This window comes from Amblyomma maculatum, chromosome 3 (genome assembly GCF_055883805.1).
Source record: "Amblyomma maculatum isolate TAMU_Amacu chromosome 3, ASM5588380v1, whole genome shotgun sequence".
NCBI lineage: Eukaryota > Metazoa > Arthropoda > Arachnida > Ixodida > Ixodidae > Amblyomma > Amblyomma maculatum.
Genome location: NC_139346.1, coordinates 214,874,344 through 214,892,480, shown reverse-complemented (window position 1 = coordinate 214,892,480; position 18,137 = coordinate 214,874,344). Strand labels below are relative to the sequence as shown.

The 18,137-nt window shown below is 46.5% G+C and overlaps 1 protein-coding gene across 1 annotated transcript in view; it reads left to right on the top strand.

The window, feature by feature from the left end:
* Window positions 1-16,316, top strand: part of LOC146197683 (scoloptoxin SSD14-like) — a 47,024-nt gene extending 30,708 nt beyond the window's left edge. Inside the window, exons 11-13 of the mRNA XM_084597225.1 lie at window positions 2,256-2,493; window positions 14,727-14,840; window positions 16,170-16,316. Of these exons, the coding sequence (XP_084453351.1) occupies window positions 2,256-2,493; window positions 14,727-14,840; window positions 16,170-16,316 (499 nt within the window). The remainder of the gene's footprint in view (window positions 1-2,255; window positions 2,494-14,726; window positions 14,841-16,169) is intronic.
* The last annotated feature ends 1,821 nt before the right edge of the window (window positions 16,317-18,137 follow it).

Genomic DNA, 18,137 nt, shown 5'->3' with positions numbered 1-18,137 from the left:
CCCACACTGTTTTCTGCAGGCGAATATGGTACCTCGCACATGTAACGCATCCAAACTTCAGAATTTTGCGTTCCCTTCCGTCTCTTGTAAGTTAATGTTTTTGGGCAGGTCGCACGGAACTAGTGTGCCGTGCAGCACTCGTCCAGCCACGTTAGAAGGCTAAGTTCACCTTCCCTTCTTTGCCTGCTGTCGGCTGCTGGCTCTGCGCTAATAATAATAAATGGTTCACAGGAAAGGAAAGGCGCAGTATATGTCACACTTGCTATGTGGACACCTGAACCGCGCCGTAAGCGAAGGGAGGAAGGTTTGTGTGAAAGTGGAAAGAGAGAAAGAGGAGCCGTAGTGGAGGGCTACGGAGCAATTTCGACCACCTGGGGATCTTTAACGTGCGCTGACATCGCACAGCACACGGACGCCGCTTCATTTCGCCTCCATCGAAACGCAGCCGCCGTGGTCGGGTTCGAACCCGGGTACTCCGGACAGTAGTCGGGCGTCTTACCACTGCAACACCCCGGCGCTACCTTCTTCGTTTTCTGCAAGGGAATGAGTGCCTAGCGCGGGCGCTCGCTTTCTATTTTTTAAGCACGAGCAATTTCGACCACCTGGGGATCTTTAACGTGCGCTGACATCGCACAGCACACGGACGCCGCTTCATTTCGCCTCCATCGAAACGCAGCCGCCGTGGTCGGGTTCGAACCCGGGTACTCCGGACAGTAGTCGGGCGTCTTACCACTGCAACACCCCGGCGCTACCTTCTTCGTTTTCTGCAAGGGAATGAGTGCCTAGCGCGGGCGCTCGCTTTCTATTTTTTAGGCACAAGTGTGAGGGAGTTTGTCCCTGATATATCACTCCACAGGACACCTCAGGCTTTCCGGATGCCAGTTTTGTATGGTGGCATTTCGTTGCCACGCCCACCATGTCAGCCCGGACTTAAACATCTCGGCGAACAAGTAAATGGAAATTTTACTCAGTTTTTAAATAAGTAAGCCTCGTTATTGGACTACAGAGTGGGCACAATGTCCGCCCTAAAGTACATTCTACCTGTGCTATCTGCCTGACATATTTAATGCAGGTATAAAAACAAGAATGCGTAAACTACACAAATGAATTCGCCTGTTAGATACTTCTGATGCAGGTTAAAAAAGCGTTGCATGCTCCACAACAGAGCAGTTAGTCAATGGAACAGTTTTCGTATGCACACATCGATGCGGCTGTGTGCAGTTCATGGAGACCTCTGGTTGCTTACCAGTATTTTTATGAACAGCAAGTGGAACTGAAGCGACCATCTTGATTCACCAATTGTTTCCCTGCCATCACCTTCAACACCGGCGGCTCAAATGTAAAGAGTCTCCACTGAGAGATACAAGAAACAATTGTAAGGAACTTTAACGACTAAAGTAGTGAAAGGCCGAGTGCTGCATTCTGCTACGCAACCGGTACTAATTAATGAAGTAATAATTAGGTATTAGTTAATAATTTAATTAATTAGGCATTAAGTAGGTAAATATATAATATTTAGTTAATTATTTAAATGACAAGGCAATAAGTAGATGATTATTATGATAGTTAACTAGTCATCAATCAGTAATTAATTATTAATTAATCATTGATTGACATATGGCCATATAAGGCATGCTTTCGCGCATACTGTGATAGTGCTCTGTGTTTGGTCGAGACCTCTATGACGTCATTCCGCCTCGGCCAATCAGAGCTGCCGCAAAAGCAGGACGCGTTTTGTCCACGACAGCATGAGCCATTAAAGGCTTTCGCCTTAAAATGCTCGACATACGTATATCAAGATGCGTAAAATTATCATGCCCAGACGCCTGTTAGACTTTTCTGTCTGTTATTTATTTTTTAGATTAAAAGTTGGCCTTAAAAGACGCAACAAGCTGGACAATGCCCGGCTGCTTGATTAATGCTTGTAACCTAATATACGCAATGTAATATAAAATATAAACCTCTCAGCAAAACCAGGATATCCAATTCTGAATTACTGCCATCCTTAAAGTAAAACGATAAGCATTGTGTGCTTGCGGCCCTGCCGAATTCTGGTGTGGTGCATTATCGTCTTCTCAGCTTGTTTTATTGTCGCCTTTATTTCTTTCCCCGGTAATTCTGAAAGTAGATAAGTTATGTCTACGCAAAGCATAGTGAGCAGTCTGCCCCTGTTGACGCTCATAATAGGCCAAATCACCTTCTTCATGCAACCCGCGATTATCCTACTCATATGTGGCTCTTTATTTACCATGCAGCTATGGAAGCCTAATACGCACGGCTTCAGGCGTCATCTTTAACAACGAAATGGATGACTTCTCGACGCCCGGCGATGCGAATTTCTGGGGCCTGCCGCCGTCACCGGCCAACTATATCGAGCCAGGAAAGAGGCCTCAGTCTTCCATGTCTCCTACGGTGGTGGTTGACCAGAACGGAGAAGTAGAGATGGTTTTGGGCGGAACGGGAGGAAGCAAGATCATAACATCAGTGGCCCTGGTCAGTGCTCAGTTGCTCAGTGAGCATTCTGGATGGTGCTTTCTGAGAAGCTTGCACTATAAAAAATACATACGGTTTAACTCAGTTCATGACGGAATACCATGCAGCAGCGGGGCGTTTTGACAGGATTGTGTTAGCTATGTCTCAATTATTAAACGTTATTTTGCTGTATTAATCAGGCGGCCATGCTTCCAGACCACACATTGCATCAATGATACAGCACTAAAAGTTCCGAAAGCTCAGCGGAGTCCGCAGTAGAGAAATGCGGAAGCCTGAGCGTTGCTGCAAGGTACATACGTCGCGAGCCGCTTGTCGAACACAATCAGCGTTCCGATGAACGCATCAAAGTTCACCGGAATTCTAGAATTGGTTAATAGGAAAGGAAAGGCGCAGTATCCGTAATACGTGTTTCCGTGGACACCTGCAGTCTCCCGGAAATGTCAAATGTCAAATAGGCTTCAGAGATCGGGGTTTTGCGAGAATTGCGGGTGGTAGTGCTGTAGCACTAATATTTGTTCGGAGTTGTTTCTTGCTGGCTCTATAAAACGTGCGCTCAGAATTCTAGAGGACAATTTGGACCACTAAAGTGCGATGAGGCCTTTGGAGGGGGATTGCTGGTGCATTCTTCTCCCCTGATGGGGCTGGGACAGGTAGGTCACCGCCGCTTGCGGCGGCGGCTAGCATGTCTGAATTTTTATCTGTTGTAGGCCGTCATTGCACGCGCCACCGCTTCGGTGGTGGACGACGGCTGTTGTTGCGGCGCGCGTCTTTCTCTCCCTCTTGCTTTTCTTTCTTCTCTATTTTGTCTTCTGTCTGCACGAGGCAGCGGCCCGGGGTGGTGCAGTGGTAAGACGCCCGACTACTGTGCCGGAGTTCCCGGGTTCGAACCCGACCTCGGCGGCTGCGCTCGAAGACCTCAATAGAGAGCAGTCGGTTGCCTAGAGACAGCTACAGACTAACACATACCCCAATCTGAGTCTACTCAGTAAAATCCACCCCACTACATATGAAAATAAATGGCCACTATGCGGAGAACCCCCTACACTCTACCATGTTACATGGGCCTGTCAAGAAACACAGGTAGCACCAATAAACACCACACCAACACCTGAGCAGTGGGAGGCTGCGCTGTCCTGCTCGACGCCTGACGACCAGCTCAAGCTGATTGACAGAGCGCGCAAGACAGCAAAGGCCACTGGGGCCCTGGACTGAGGGCCCCACCAACGCCGGGAGAATTCCCTTTGTGTAAATAAAGTTTTTCATTCATTCATTCGATGGAGGCGAAACGAAGAGGCGTCGTGTGCTGTGCGATGTCAGCGCAATTTAAAGATCCCCAGGTGGTCGAAATTACTCCGTAGCCCTCCACTACGGCTCCACTTTCTCTCTTTCTACTTTCACTCCCATCTTCCTCCCTTCCCTTACGGCGCGGTTGCAGTGTTCACAGAAAAACAAGTGAGACAGTTACTGCGCCTTTCACTTCCTAAAAATAAATCATCAGGCAGCAGAGGTGAGGTTCGAACCCGACCTCGGCGGTTGCGTTTCCATGGAGGCGAAACGAAGAGGCGTCGTGTGCTGTGCGATGTCAGCGCAATTTAAAGATCCCCAGGTGGTCGAAATTACCCGTAGCCTTCCACTACGGCTCCTCTTTCTCTCTTTCCACTTTCACTCCCATCTTCCTCCCTTCCCTTACGGCGCGGTTGCAGTGTTCACAGAAAAACAAGTGAGACAGTTACCGCGCCTTTCCCTTCCTTTAAATAAATCAGTTAAAATAAATCAGGCAGCGGAGGTGGCTCAGCTACAGAGCCAGTAGCAGGCCCGTGCATTTTCTTTTCCTTCTTCCTAAAGTCACAACAACATAGTATATGGTGGAGGGGGCAGTGAAGGGTGGCTGTTTCTGGCCCTGATGGGGCTGGGACAGGTAGGTCACCGCCGCTTGCGGCGGCGCCTAGCCTGCCACCGAGTGTTTATCTGTTGTAGGCCGTCATTGCATCCGCTACCGCTTCGGTGGTGGACGGCGGCTGTTATGGCGCACGTCTTTCTCTCCCGCTTCGCTTTCTTTCTTCTCTATTTTTTCTTCTGTCCGCACGAGGCAGCGGAGGCGGCCCCGCCGGCGTATTTGGGTTTGCTCAGTACGGTGGCCCCGCAAGGGACAAAGCAACAGAAGAGACGAAGAAAACGGGCTGTTCCGACTAGCATCTACCGCCCCCAGGAGCCGAGCAGCCTAGCGATTAGCGGCGCATGCTTTTTCAATGGGCGTCACGTTGGCGTCGCCCTGCCTATTTAACCTATATGCAGAGTGCATCATGAGGAAGGCCGGTCTGGACAAGCCCTCAGCTGGAGTGAAGATTGCTGGAAAACGTATCAACAACCTTAGATATGCGGATGATACCACCTCAATGGCAGAAAGTGAAGTGGAACTCGAGACTTCTGATGCGCGTACAAGAAGAGAGTGAGAAGTTTGGGCTTAAACTGAACATTAAAAAGACAAATAATAATATAATATAATAATAATAATACAGTAATATTTCTCTGCTAATTATTATTATTATTATTGTTATTATTATTATTATTATTATTATTATTATTATTATTATTATTATTATTATTATTATTATTATTATTATTATTATTATTAGTAGTAGTAGTAGTAGTAGTAGTAGTAGTAGTAGTAGTAGTAATAGTATAGAGGAAGACTCGTTTCACGAAGTTGGCACTGAATTGTCTAGTTAACGGCCGAATTAACTGGCTAAATATTATCTTCACAGTTTTAATAAATAATAATATTAAGAATTGGTTCACAGGAAGGGAAAGGCGTAGTATCTGTCACACTTGTGTCTATGGACACCTGAACAACTCCGTAGCCCCCCGCTACGGCTCCTCTTTCTCTCTTCCTCCCTTGTGTCTGTGCCCACCTTCATCCCTTGGTGTCCACAGACACAAGTGTGGCAGATACTGCGCCTTTCCCTTCCTGTGAAACAATTAATATTATTATCATTAAAAATTAAAACTGCGAAGATATTTAGCAGTTAGTTTGGCCGTTACCTAGAGACAATTCAGTGCCAACTTCGTGAAACGAGTCTTCCTCTATACTACTACTACTGCTACTACTAATAATAATATTAATAGTAGTAGTAATAGTAGTAGTAGTAGTATAAGCTTTCCCAAGCTAGTGCTGCGTGCAACATGACGCCCATTGAAAAAGCATACGCCGCTAATCGCTAGGCTGCTCGGCTCCTGGGGGCGGTGGGTGTTAGTCGGGACAGCCCGGTTTCTTCGTCTCTTCTGTCGCTTTGTCCCTTGCGGAGCCACCGTACCGAGCAAACCCAAATACGCGCCCCGCCGGTGTGGTGCAGTGGTAAGACACCCGACTACTGTGCCGGATGGATGGACTAAACTTTAATGTCCAACAGATAGGGTGATCTACCCACCCCCCGACACGCAGGTCAAGGGGCGGGTGCCGCCGCCTCAGAGGCAGGCCGGGAGGTCTTGGGTCCCAGCAGCCTCTTCAGCCAGTTGGACGAGTAGGAGCTGGAGCTCAGGGTCCGAGCTGCGCAGCAGGGTCTCCCAGGTGTCTCTACAGCCTATATTGTTCGTCCTCCTGGGAGAATACGGGCATTCCCATATTATGTGGTCGAGGGTCCCTCTCGCCCCACAAAGATTGCACTTGTCACTCCTAGCCTCAGGGAACATGTGGTTCGCCATAACCGGGTGCGGATATGTATAAGTTTGCAGTCGCCTCCACGCCACTGCTTGTCTGCTGTTTAATTTCGGGTCTGGTGGGGGTACCAGTCTACGATCCAATCTGTAGTGCTGCGTGATCTCCCCATATTTTAGCAAGCGCTCTCCGCTTCCTCGGTCATCAAGTGGCCCTGTAGCGGCTCGGCGGTAGAGATCTTGAGCCAGCTTGTGGGCCGCCTCGTTGCCGGGGACGGCTTCGTGCGCAGGAGTCCAAATTATTTGAATTTTCCTATCCAACTTTTTCTGGCCTCGGATTCTGGCTGCTAAGGGCGAGATCCTGTCCTTGCTAAAATTTTGTATGGCAGTTTTACTATCACGTATGACAAACTTCGCTTCCGTTCCGACGCAAGCTAACACGATCTCAGTTTCCTCGGCTATTTATATGCTCCGCTCGCGCAAAGTGGCAGCTGTCACGGGATTACCCCGGCCGCTGACGACCGTTGCTACCGTGGAACTGCCACCACCTCCCACCGCGTCTACATAGGCCAACTCGTGTTCCGCAATTTCGCCGAATCTAATTTCTAATGCTTCAGCTCGTTTTTTCCCCTCTTGTCTTTGTTATATTCCGGGTGCATGTTTTTTGGCAGCGGGGGAATCACCAAATTTTGTCTGACTTCTCTAGCTACCTCCACCTTGACCGTGGGGCCCCTATCTGGATTTATTCCAACTTTCGTCAAAATGACTCTTCCTGTCTTCGTGGTGCTGTCTGTCAATTTGAGAGGTTCGCACCGCTCCGCCAGTTCTGCCCATGTGTTGTGTACCCCTAGAGCCATCACTCTCTCTGTGGATGTGCATAGGGGCAGTCCCAGCGCTATTTTTAAGCATTTTTTCATTAGAGACTCAATTTTTTCTTTTTCCACCGCTTTCAAATCTAGATACGGCGTTGCGCAGCTCACTCGGCTGAAGATGTAGGCCTGTATCAGTTTCATCAAACTTTTTTTCCTTTAACCCTCGGCCTCTGCTGGCCACCCGCCTAATTAGGCTCAGGGTCTGCATTGCGTGATTCTCCAGCCTCTTGATGGTCTCGCCATTTTGTCCGTGTGACTGGAGAATCAAGCCCAAGATTCTGATTTGCTCGACTATTGGTACCTCGTTACCCACCACTTTAATTTTGATCTCCGACGGTGCCTTGCACCTTAAGTGCTTCGGATTGTATATAGACAATTCTGATTTCTGCGGCGAGCACGCTAGGCCTCTCTCTGCCGCGTAATCGACTATAATGTCGGTGGCGGCTTGGAGCAGGTTTTCGACGCACGAATCCCTCCCCCGGTTGACCCAAAGGGTGATATCATCCGCATATATACTAAATTTTAATCATTCGAGCTTTGCCAATTGCTCGGAGAGTTCCCTCATAGCCACGTTAAAGAGTAGGGGGGACAGCACTGATCCCTGGGGCGTACCCTCACTCCCTAGCTCTATTGCGGGGGATTCCAGCGTCTGGAACTTCATGCAGGCCGCTCTACCCGTCAGAAAGTCCCTGATGTACCGATATGTCCTGGTATCTACATTAATCTTGTTCAGCCCTTCCAGGACCGCCTCATGTTTTACGTTGTCGAAAGCCTTCGTGAGGTCAAGCCCCAAAATTGCTTTCGCATCTTTCTATTATGTCATGTTTGATTTGGAGCATGACGTCCTGCGTACACAAGTGAGGACGGAACCCGACCATCTCACGTGGCCACAGATCACCCTGCTCCATGAAACTCATCAGTCTGGTCTGGACGACGTGCTCCGTCAATTTCCCCACGCATGAAGTTAAGGAAATTGGTCGTAAATTTGCCAGTTGAGGAGGCTTCCTTGGTTTCGGTATTAAAATAATGCTTGCCATCTTCCACTGTTGTGGGAGCTCGCCTTTTTCCCAACATTCCTGCATATACTCCGTTAGATATCTAATGGAGTCATCATCTAGGTTCCTGAGCATTTTGTTCGTTACTCCGTCAGGGCCTGGAGCCGACTTCGTTTTAAGTCTTACAATCTCCACCCTCACTTCCGCTTCTGTGATGGGGGCGTCCAGCGCCTCGTTAGGCGCTCCACCATAGTCAGGAAGTGGGGTTCGTGAAGTTTCCCCCACATACGTCTCAATTAATTTGCTCATGAAATCATCATCGTTCCCTTCGAAAGCGTGCCTCGCTTTTGCCAATCTTATACCAGATTGCGTCTTCGAGTTGTCTGGGTCCAACAAGCGCCGGAGGAAGCTCCACGTCTTGGAGAGGTTCATGCTCCCCTGCATTTCGTCACACTTGTTGTCCCAATTTTGTTCGCATAATTTGAAAGTATAGTCTTCGATTTCCTTATTATGTCGCGCAATCCTTCTTCTGAGGTTGCGGTTCCATTTCTGCTTTTTGAGACGACGCTCCATGCTCTGCTTAGCTTCCCACATATGCAGAAGACGACTGTCCGCAATCTCCGGGGCGTTATCACCTTCGAGCAATTTTGTTGCCTCTCTAACGTCCGATTTGAGCGCCGTCGCCCATTCCTCGATGCTTCTGATGGGCTCTAGTTCCTGAGCCCTCCTGATATCTCTAAATTTATCCCACTCAACGACGACCGGCGCGCGAGCCCGGCGTGTTTTAACGCCATTCCTCAGTGTGGAGACAATTATGTAGTGGTCGCTGCCAAAACTTTGATCCGAATTATGCCATTTTAGACCTTTTACGTTTTTCGAGAATGTCAGGTCTGGGGATGTATCCTTACTGACGCTATTGCCCACCCTCGTTCGGCTCTCGGGGTCCGTGTGCAGAGTGAGCCATAGGACCTGCGTATCCTCCCACAGCTGTCTACCTAATACCCGGGTTTGAACCCGACCTCGGCGGCTGCGTTTCGATGGAGGCGAAACGAAGTGGCGTCCATGTACTGTGCGATGTCAGTGCAAGTTAGATCCCCAGGTGGTCGAAATTACTCCGTAGCCCTCCACTACGGCTCCTCTTTCTCTCTTTCCACTTTCACTCTCACCTTTCTTCCTTCCCTTACGGCGCGGTTGAGGTGTCCACAGAAAGCAAGTGAGACAGTTACCTTCCTATAAATCAATCAAGGCAGCGGAGGCGGCTCAGCTACAGAGCCAGTAGCAGGCCCTTCTATTTTCGTTTCCTTCTTCCTACAGCCACAAAAACAATCCATATTATACGGTCGTGGGTGGCCTGCGTCCCGTCACCGCAGTGCCGGCATGCAGGGTTGTATTCTCCGTTCTTAAAGATAATCGGTAGGGGCTAAGAAGGGCCTTTGTAGGCGTATGAGTGTCGTGGCTTGCGCCCGGTCCAGTTCGGGGTGAGGGGCGAGGTACGGGCATCTTAGCTCGCGATAAAAGTATCTTCGCGTATGGGCGCGGCACCTGCGCGTCCGTTCCCGAGACATCTCCCGTTTCCCGGTTGGTTAAGCCTCGGGCTAGACGGTCGACCTCTTCGTTTCCGGAGTTACCCACGTGAGCCGGACCCCATGCGAGATTGGTCTGCTTCTATTGGCTGGGTGGTGTGGCGTTCGAGGAAGCGCACATGAGAGATCGCACGGACCCCTGGATTGGAGGCCCGGCGGTGTCAGCTTCGTAAATGCACGTGATAACTTCATTTTTCCGCCAGATAAGGAGGCCCCCAATCCCCGCCCCCTGTACGCAGGCCGTAGGGACGGGAGCCGATACCTCCGCTATCAGAAGCAGGCAAAGAGGTCTTAGCTCTTCGTGGCTTCTTCCGCTAGGCAGATGGCTTGTTGCTGTGGAGCAGGGACCTCGCTCCGCAACACGGCTTCCCAGGCTTCTCTACAATTTATGTTTGTTTTCGCCCCTGGGGAGCTAGCACATTCCCAGATTATATGGTCGAGGCTGCCTCTCTCCCCACAGTGCTTGCATTGTGCATTTTCATGGCTTGCAATCATAAGTACCTTGTACATTTTCAAATATTCGCTTCATTCTCCCTTCCGTACCTAACAGCTGGAGACGAAAATCTGTTTTCAGTATGATAACAGATCCTTTTAAGCATACTCAGTGACCGCTTGTTCACCCTTGTGTGGCACACATCAAAAAGGATGGAAGCTGTGATGCGGCCTGCCCTGTACACGTACCATCTGGTACTCATATTCTGCTTCCTTTGTTTGGCTTCTATGCTGCTCACAGCTTTCTCATTCATGTCTAGTGAGATGTAGATTTTGTTGCATTTGTCCAAAGGTTGATCATGGGTAAATGCAGTGCAGTTTGGCCGTACAGCTGACGCAAATCAGCTTCCTTGCAGCTACTTACCGCTAGCACGTAAAGGCCACTGTAACGTTGGTCTGGGCTCGCAACCGCAGGCCTGTGTCCACTTTGAACGACGGAACTGAAAATTCGGTCCCATTCTTCAGCTGTCGGTGCCGGTTTCTTTGGTCGCCTGCAGGGTCAACTGCCCACTCTCTAGCTGAGCCACCACCGTTAGCTCGTACGGACAGAAGAGAATTGAGAAAGAAAGAAAGAAAGAAAGAAAGAAAGAAAGAAAGAAAGAAAGAAAGAAAGAAAGAAAGAAAGAAAGAAAGAAAGAAAGAAAGAAAGAAAGAAAGAAAGAAAGAAAGAAAGAAAGAAAGAAAGAAAGAAAGAAAGAAAGAAAGAAAGAAAGGCGCGTAGCAACAGCCTTCGTAGTCCGCCTCCGAAGCGGCAGCGAGGGCACTGACGGCTTGGAAAACATAAAGTACGCTGGTACTAAAAGAGCCTCCGAAGCAAAGGACGTAGGTCCCTGGTTCCTAGTCCTTTATAACCGGGAGCAGCCACCCCCTCCCTCCCACTGTCCGTCCCGGTTTAATTTCAGCCTTAATCTCTTGACTGCAGGCCATTGGTAGACCACGCACTATGAACCTGGCTGACGACGCTTCTCGATATTCCGTTTCTTTGTCATTTCCAGTAAATTGCCCAACTCCACGACAAGCCGCCAGGTGCACACGTCATCTGCTACGAAACACTTGTTACTGTAGAAATATTTTCTTACGGAGTATGAAACTTCGTCTGTATTATATTTAGAACACACTAGTATCATTGCAGCCATAATGAATGAATGAATGAATGAATGAATGAATGAATGAATGAATGAATGAATGAATGAATGAATGAATGAATGAAGCGATGGCTCTAGGCTACTGATTGGGTAATTAAGGAGTTAGGAGAGAAGGGAGTGTAGCGTGTTTTTCACGGTTCTTCAAGCTGTTTCTCGCTGCTTGCCATGCCGGCGAAATGCGCGTTTTAGTTCTACCTCTTCCATACTGCTCGAAGCAGGGCTCTCTCACTGCTATAGGTGGCAGTTTGGAACGTTGTATTGCGGTGCTTGATAAAAGCTGATCTGCTAGGGTGGGCATGTAGTCGTGTGGAATATGCGTAATTTTGTTTCTTCCTCGTGAAAACGATGTACATCGCCATATAAGATGTTTAAGTCTGCTGTACACTGTTCCTGACAGAAGGTGCATATAATGAAATTTCGTTCCACATGACCTTTAGAACGGTGATTCAGTGTCCCCTGGATTCGAACCGCCAAACCGTGCGCTATCCTGATAAAAAATGCAAAACCATGCCTAACAGAACTTTCACTCGTATCATGCAGACCTCTTTAATATTGTTATGTGGCGGCAAGCAAGTAGACGGCACAGAAGTTGGCATGATTTATTGGCTGGCCTAGCACGAGGGCTCCTCCTGCGCTACTGCCGATCTTCTTCTTCGCAGCAATACTATCAGTTGTGAAGCTTTCCATAAGGCCCATGTATAAAAAATAGTAATTTTGATAGGTCAAAGTTCAGGTGGCTTTAAATGGTAGCGGCGCCCACGGCCATTAAATAAATCTGTGTCTAAATTGCAGACTTTCGGAATTTTCCTAAATGCGCAGTCGCCATGAAAATAAAATGTTGAAGAGTTGCAGGAGCTAAAATTCTTGGAAATAAAAGTTGTAAATGTAATTAAGGTGAAAAATAAGAATAAAAAGTCCCTTTCCAAAAGGGAATGATGGCAATAACAGAAAGCTTCTATTAACCGCTTCCAGACGGCGCGACAACTCATAGGCACCCAAAAAGTTAGTACTAAAACCAGTCACTTTCTCAAGCGGAGTTTCTCAACTGGCATAATATTAAACTCTGATGTTCAGGGCATGTTTAAACGCCCACCATTTTTTTTTAAATAGTTGCCACAAATATGTCTTTGTTGCCTTATTAGATCATTTCTTATTCTTACTTTCTTGGGAACCAATTTTTTATGTATTCAGCTGTTCCTGCCAAATTTTGAGCGAAATCTCTTTCTGCCATTGTCTTGAAGGGGTCTTCAATTAACGTCTGTATGCAATGCCTATTTATTCGTCCTCAGCTCAGGGCACTAATGCGAAATTATTTTTTGTTCAGTGAGAGGCGTCACCATAGTGTGTGTGTGGATAGCCGGTCATCAGAGCTTGCCCACACGAATAATTACTTAGTTTTAAGAAATTTGGTATCCAATCAAATTTTAGTATGACCACCTACAAATTTGAATAGGCTATTTCCAGAAATTGGCCCGATAGAACCCGTCCTCCTTCTCGACCCAAAAAAATTGACCTCGTCAGATTTAAACAAAGTGATCTCTAACTTAAAGCTATTATGGACAATTCACGGGTTACCTCTGAATTGGGATTGGCCACCCCCGAAGTTCGGCACCCTGGATCACTAAACGTTTGACCTCGTCAGGGCCTTTAGTAAAATCGATGTATGGCCTAATTTGCGTATGGCCAATTCTGTACCTCCAACATTTGACCCCCTAGACCTTGTCGGAACCTGACCCAAAGGAATGTCTAACCAAAATTGAGTATGATCAATTGAGTGGTGACCTCCAATGGACACCCCTCCCCCAATATTTACCTAAACCCCTCAAAATTTGACCACTTAATAATCTGGGCACAATAAATATACCTAATTTAAGTCTGGCTCATTCAGGGGTTGCCTCCAAACTTAGATGGGTCAGCGCCGAAATTTGGCCTCCCTAGAAAGCCAATAGTGTACTTTGTCCGAATGTCAAAAATTGCTCCCTAACCTAATTTTAGTATGGACAAATCCATGGTGACTTACAAATTTGTGTGTGGCACCAGTAAAATTTAGTCGCCTTAACGCCCACAATTTGGCTTAGTCCAAATTTGATCAATAGAAAAAGCAACTAAGGAACGCAACGCAGAACTCAGCGGAGCGCGATAGGGAACTAGCAATGGATTCGAACCTATGCACGTCAGGAGGCCTAAGTGCACCCCTGTAACTTTCGGTCGTTATGGAAAAAATATTGCCTCTCGTAATCATAAAATGACTCCGTCTTGTAAACACCAATTTCACTATCCTATTATCTTACGCGCCTATATAGCTCCTTACATCATTGCTAGACCCAACATAAATTTTCCTATATGTTTTTATTTTAAGGAATTCTAGAAGGGTCATTGTACATGCTCATTATCGGCTGCCATCTATCAGTTATAGTTTCCAGCGCATCGCATGAACTTAACCTCAGTCCTTATTTTGCTTGAACCAACAAACGTTTTCTTATGGTCGAGGCAAGGAACAGGCTGCCTGGCTCATATCACTCCCTTCCATTGCATGAGATTGTGAACGCAATCAGCCACTTTTGATCATTGTCTTCATGGACACCATTCTATCATTAGTTTTTTTTTTTCAGCTTTTGTTTGCTTGCCCGCTTAGTTTATTTTCACTGCATGATGGCTCTGCATTCTTAGCTTTCGAAATGAGCCCTCCATTCCTGCTTTACCTCCAGATTCAGCTGCAGTATGTAAAAATAAATAAATAAATGCTTCTGCAAAGAAAACTGCCTAAATGCGTCATAAGGTATTGACTGCATTGGTACACAGGGCATCACTGTATTACTCTGCTCATGATCTGTCTAAAACTAGGTGTGTTCTGGACATCTTTCCAGGTTAATTTCTTTGTCTCAATTACATATCTGCTCCACACGAATGAATATCTACAAATTTTCACGTCGGGTAATTACCATAAGACTGCTTTTCTTTCTTTCACTTTAAGCACGCATTCTATCTCGGATGTATTTAACGAAATGTTTACCTTAAATAAAGCTCTGATGCTGAGTGATGCATCTTTCTGTAGGCGGTGGAAACGCGTAGTGGAGAGCACGGAGAAATTCTATTGCGGAGCAACTCTTGGACCCACGGCTACAAATTAATGTGTGTGTATGTAGGATGCGCCATTCTAGACGTAGAGCTCTTGTGTAGCACTGTGCTGTTTAAAGAGCACCCCGCCATAGCACCTTGTTCCTGAATTTTCATGGTCATTCTGTGGAAGTAGAACAACATAGGGCGAGCGATGCGGAGGCTAGGATTGGCTCTTTAAAGCCATGAACATGCTGTGAAATAGCAGTCTGTCATATTACTAGCTCTGCTGAAACACTGGAAGCAAATATGACGTATATTGCACATTCATGGGAATGCGCAGTTACGAGATATCTGTTTTTAAATGCGCCGAGAAGCTTACGACGAGAATATGCTAACGTACGTATGGCTTGAGATACCCTTTGTTCTCTGCAGGTGAGTATGTGGAATATGATGCAGGGCATCGACATAAAAAATGCCATGGATTCGCCAAGGCTGCATGAGCAGCTGATTCCGGATGCCGTCCAGGTGGAACCGCAGTTTCCGGAGGTAATTATGCAAGCCAGCTCACCTTGGTTGTCGCATTAGGCACGGAAACGAGAGTCAAATGGGCTGGTGCGAACGTTTTCTTTGTAAGGGCGAATTTAAGAAATAATTCAGAATGTAAATCAACGGCGCCTAAAGCAGGAGTGCGCTCAGTTGTCGTCAGGTTTAAAGTTGTTCTTGATGAAACTTAGGTAAATTGTGGCTGAGAACATTTCAGGCAGATGCTTACTGAAGAATAGTTGCTCACGGGCATCATGGTGATCTGAGTGAGTGGTACGTGGCAGCAAAAAATGATACAGAAAGAACGCCGAAAAACAAACACTGCACAAGCCTCGCGGTAAAATTACCATATTCATGCGTAGCCGATATTAGATGACTGGTTTTTGTTGGGAACATTTTCATCTATGTTTATTTATTTTCTTGTATATACTAGACTGCTGTACAGCCCAAAAGCGCTAAATTTATATGCATGCAACAGCATTAATATTAACGTAAAGCAGAGTCATGTATGTTCGTTCATGCTAAAAGCCGCCGGCATGCAGCATTCTGGCTTGCTCCTGATGGCAACAGGTTTACCTGCAATATTCATAACGGCATACAATTGCATTTAAGCTGTTGATTATGCTGTGACAATATGATTATCACAAAGGCGCATGTCCGAACACGTACAAATTCATCAAATTTTCAGTCATCGCTTTACAAAAAACAGTTACGTAGAAAAAAGTACGTTATGGTAAAGGCAGTGTTCAAATTCATCAAATTTTCAGTCATCGCTTTACAAAAACCAGTTACGTAGAAAAAAGTACGTTATGGTAAAGGCAGTGTTGCACGTGCCTCAAGCTCGTCATTTTAGTACACAAATTGTACTTATGTGTTTTCTGCCACATCTGTGCACGCTAACAATCCCCAGATGGCTCTAGAACCAATATGAAGCCAATATCAGTAGCGTTTCTTTCCCGCGGCTTTTTTGTTCTTATCATCGTACTCATTTTAGTTCAGGAGCGTTTGGCTCGCCTCGCACCCGCTGTCCATTGTGCGGCAATTCGGGCACCAACTTAACCATTGACACAGAGAAGCTGCATAACAAGGTTTATTCGTTTATTCTCTCTACCCCTGACGGTGCGATTGCGGTCAGCACATCTACAGCGCCTTCCCTTTTTTGGAGACTATTATCACTGCCAAGTGTACAAGGTAGAAAATGTTCCCACAAGTGAGCGTATACGTTTGGGTCTGAACACCGAGAATCTTGTGCATGCCTTGGTCTGATGAGTTTTTATAAAAAGGAAAAAAACGAATCAATAAATATTGCTGACCATATTTCCTCGTCTCCAGAGCTACGCTCGTCAGCTTGAAGGGAAAGGCCACACGATCGAGGTCGTACACGGAGAGTTCAGCACCGTCATGGCCGTGAGACGTGCAAGAGATTCATTGCACGCTTACGCTGACTACCGCAGTGACGGAGGGGTCGCCGGCGGCTGATTTCACTAACAAGCGCCGCACAAACTTGACGCACCGGCTTCATTGTTTACAATGGCAAAGTTGGCAGCGTCCTGCTCTGTGGCCTCCTCCCCAGTTCTGAGCGGCTGTTAAGCCTTCCTTCCACGTCTGGCTGAGCTTCATCAAGCATGTGAGCACGTCACGCATGCAGCAATTGAAGCGTTCAATAAATAATAAAAACAGCATCAGTGGACAATATTTTCATTACACGTCCCATAGTAGAATCTGTCGCTTTTCGTTTGGGTGAATAATGCCGTTTCAGTGTCAAAACTTTTACCGTTTGGTTTACAGGCGGGCGAGAACACTGCATAAGAAAGAAGGGTTCAGCACTGATTTAACAACTACCCTCGGCTGCACCGCCGTGGCCTAAGCAGGTCTCGTTTGAGCAACAAAATATAGTCACGACTGTGAAGTAAAACGTAGTCCTTGTTCAGCGCCGTGCTGTTTATTTCGAAGAAACTCCAAATGGAGACTAAATTTCAGTTAAAGAGTGGTTATGCATTAACGTCCGCTTCAGCGTAGCTATACTGGCGCAGAGTAACGCGATACAATGTTTCCACAACTTTCATAGTTGAAAATTTCATCATGGCATGAGGATTAAACTAGGAAGCTCTACTGATTGAGAGCAGTCGTTCTGCTGTATAATCTAACCGGAACGGCTAGCAGATGGCAGGGAAAAGCTGAAATGATTAACAACTTCAAGCGAAAATGGCCTTAGATAAATGTACTTTATTGGTGCAAAATAACGCAACACATTATTCATGCTCTGCAAAAATTCCCCTAGCCGGACCAGCAGCGCCGGAAGTGAAGTAAAATTTGGAAGAACTGGTTCTAGGTATATCACTTTTTATGTTGAACTGCTTAGAGACGAATAGGTGCTTACTAACTGTAGATCTAGACATTCGTCGACTGAAAGCTGTAAAATCTACGTTATCTTTTTTTTTATTTTCAGTTGGCACGTAATAGTATATCAATTATAAGATGGTATCTGCACAGATGCCACGAAATTCATGCCTTTATACGGATGATAATTATGTCCATGAGTCAGGCTCAGGATAATAAAGCCCAACTCTGACATTGTAAGACTGCAAGTTAGCAAATAGGTCAACACATCTCAGTCTTGAGTAGTTAGTAAAGATATATGAGGACCACTTTTATCAAAAGATCATCCTTTGATCAGCATGAACTTTCATGCATTCGCGCAACATTTCTTTCGCTCGATTACGTTTACTTACATAGCAGAGCGTCCTACATAAATCATTCTGCCCCACTCAAATCGCTGCATGCAATAATGTCAAAGTCAGTTAACACTCGAAAAAGCACCGTTTTACTATGTCGTGTTTCAGTGCACAAAGCACTAAAGGTTCACATCGGGAAGACGAAATGCAGTCAGTTTTTATTCAGTGCTCGTTTAAATAACACAGACCAGCCCAACTGACGAGGGCAAGAGATAAAGAGCGCTGCTTGTGCCTCTTGACAAGAGCATTGCAGAACATGCGAGCACACATCTGATCGCTGCGCGATTCAGCAAGTGCACAACATGAACTGTTTTTGTCATTTCTCATGCATGATGCATTTAAGTGCACCCAAAACAAAATCCGCGTGAACTGCCACGATAGGCACCAAGAGATTTTCAATGTGTGTTAAAATCCGCGTATCCATTCAAAAGTACACAAGCAAAAGAACACAAGCTTGCAGCATGCAGAAGTCGAGAAACGGCCAGCAGAAGTAAACAGACCATGACGTGATGCCTGAATACTGGGAATAATACTTCCGGGTATAGTTTCTTTACTATTATAGTAG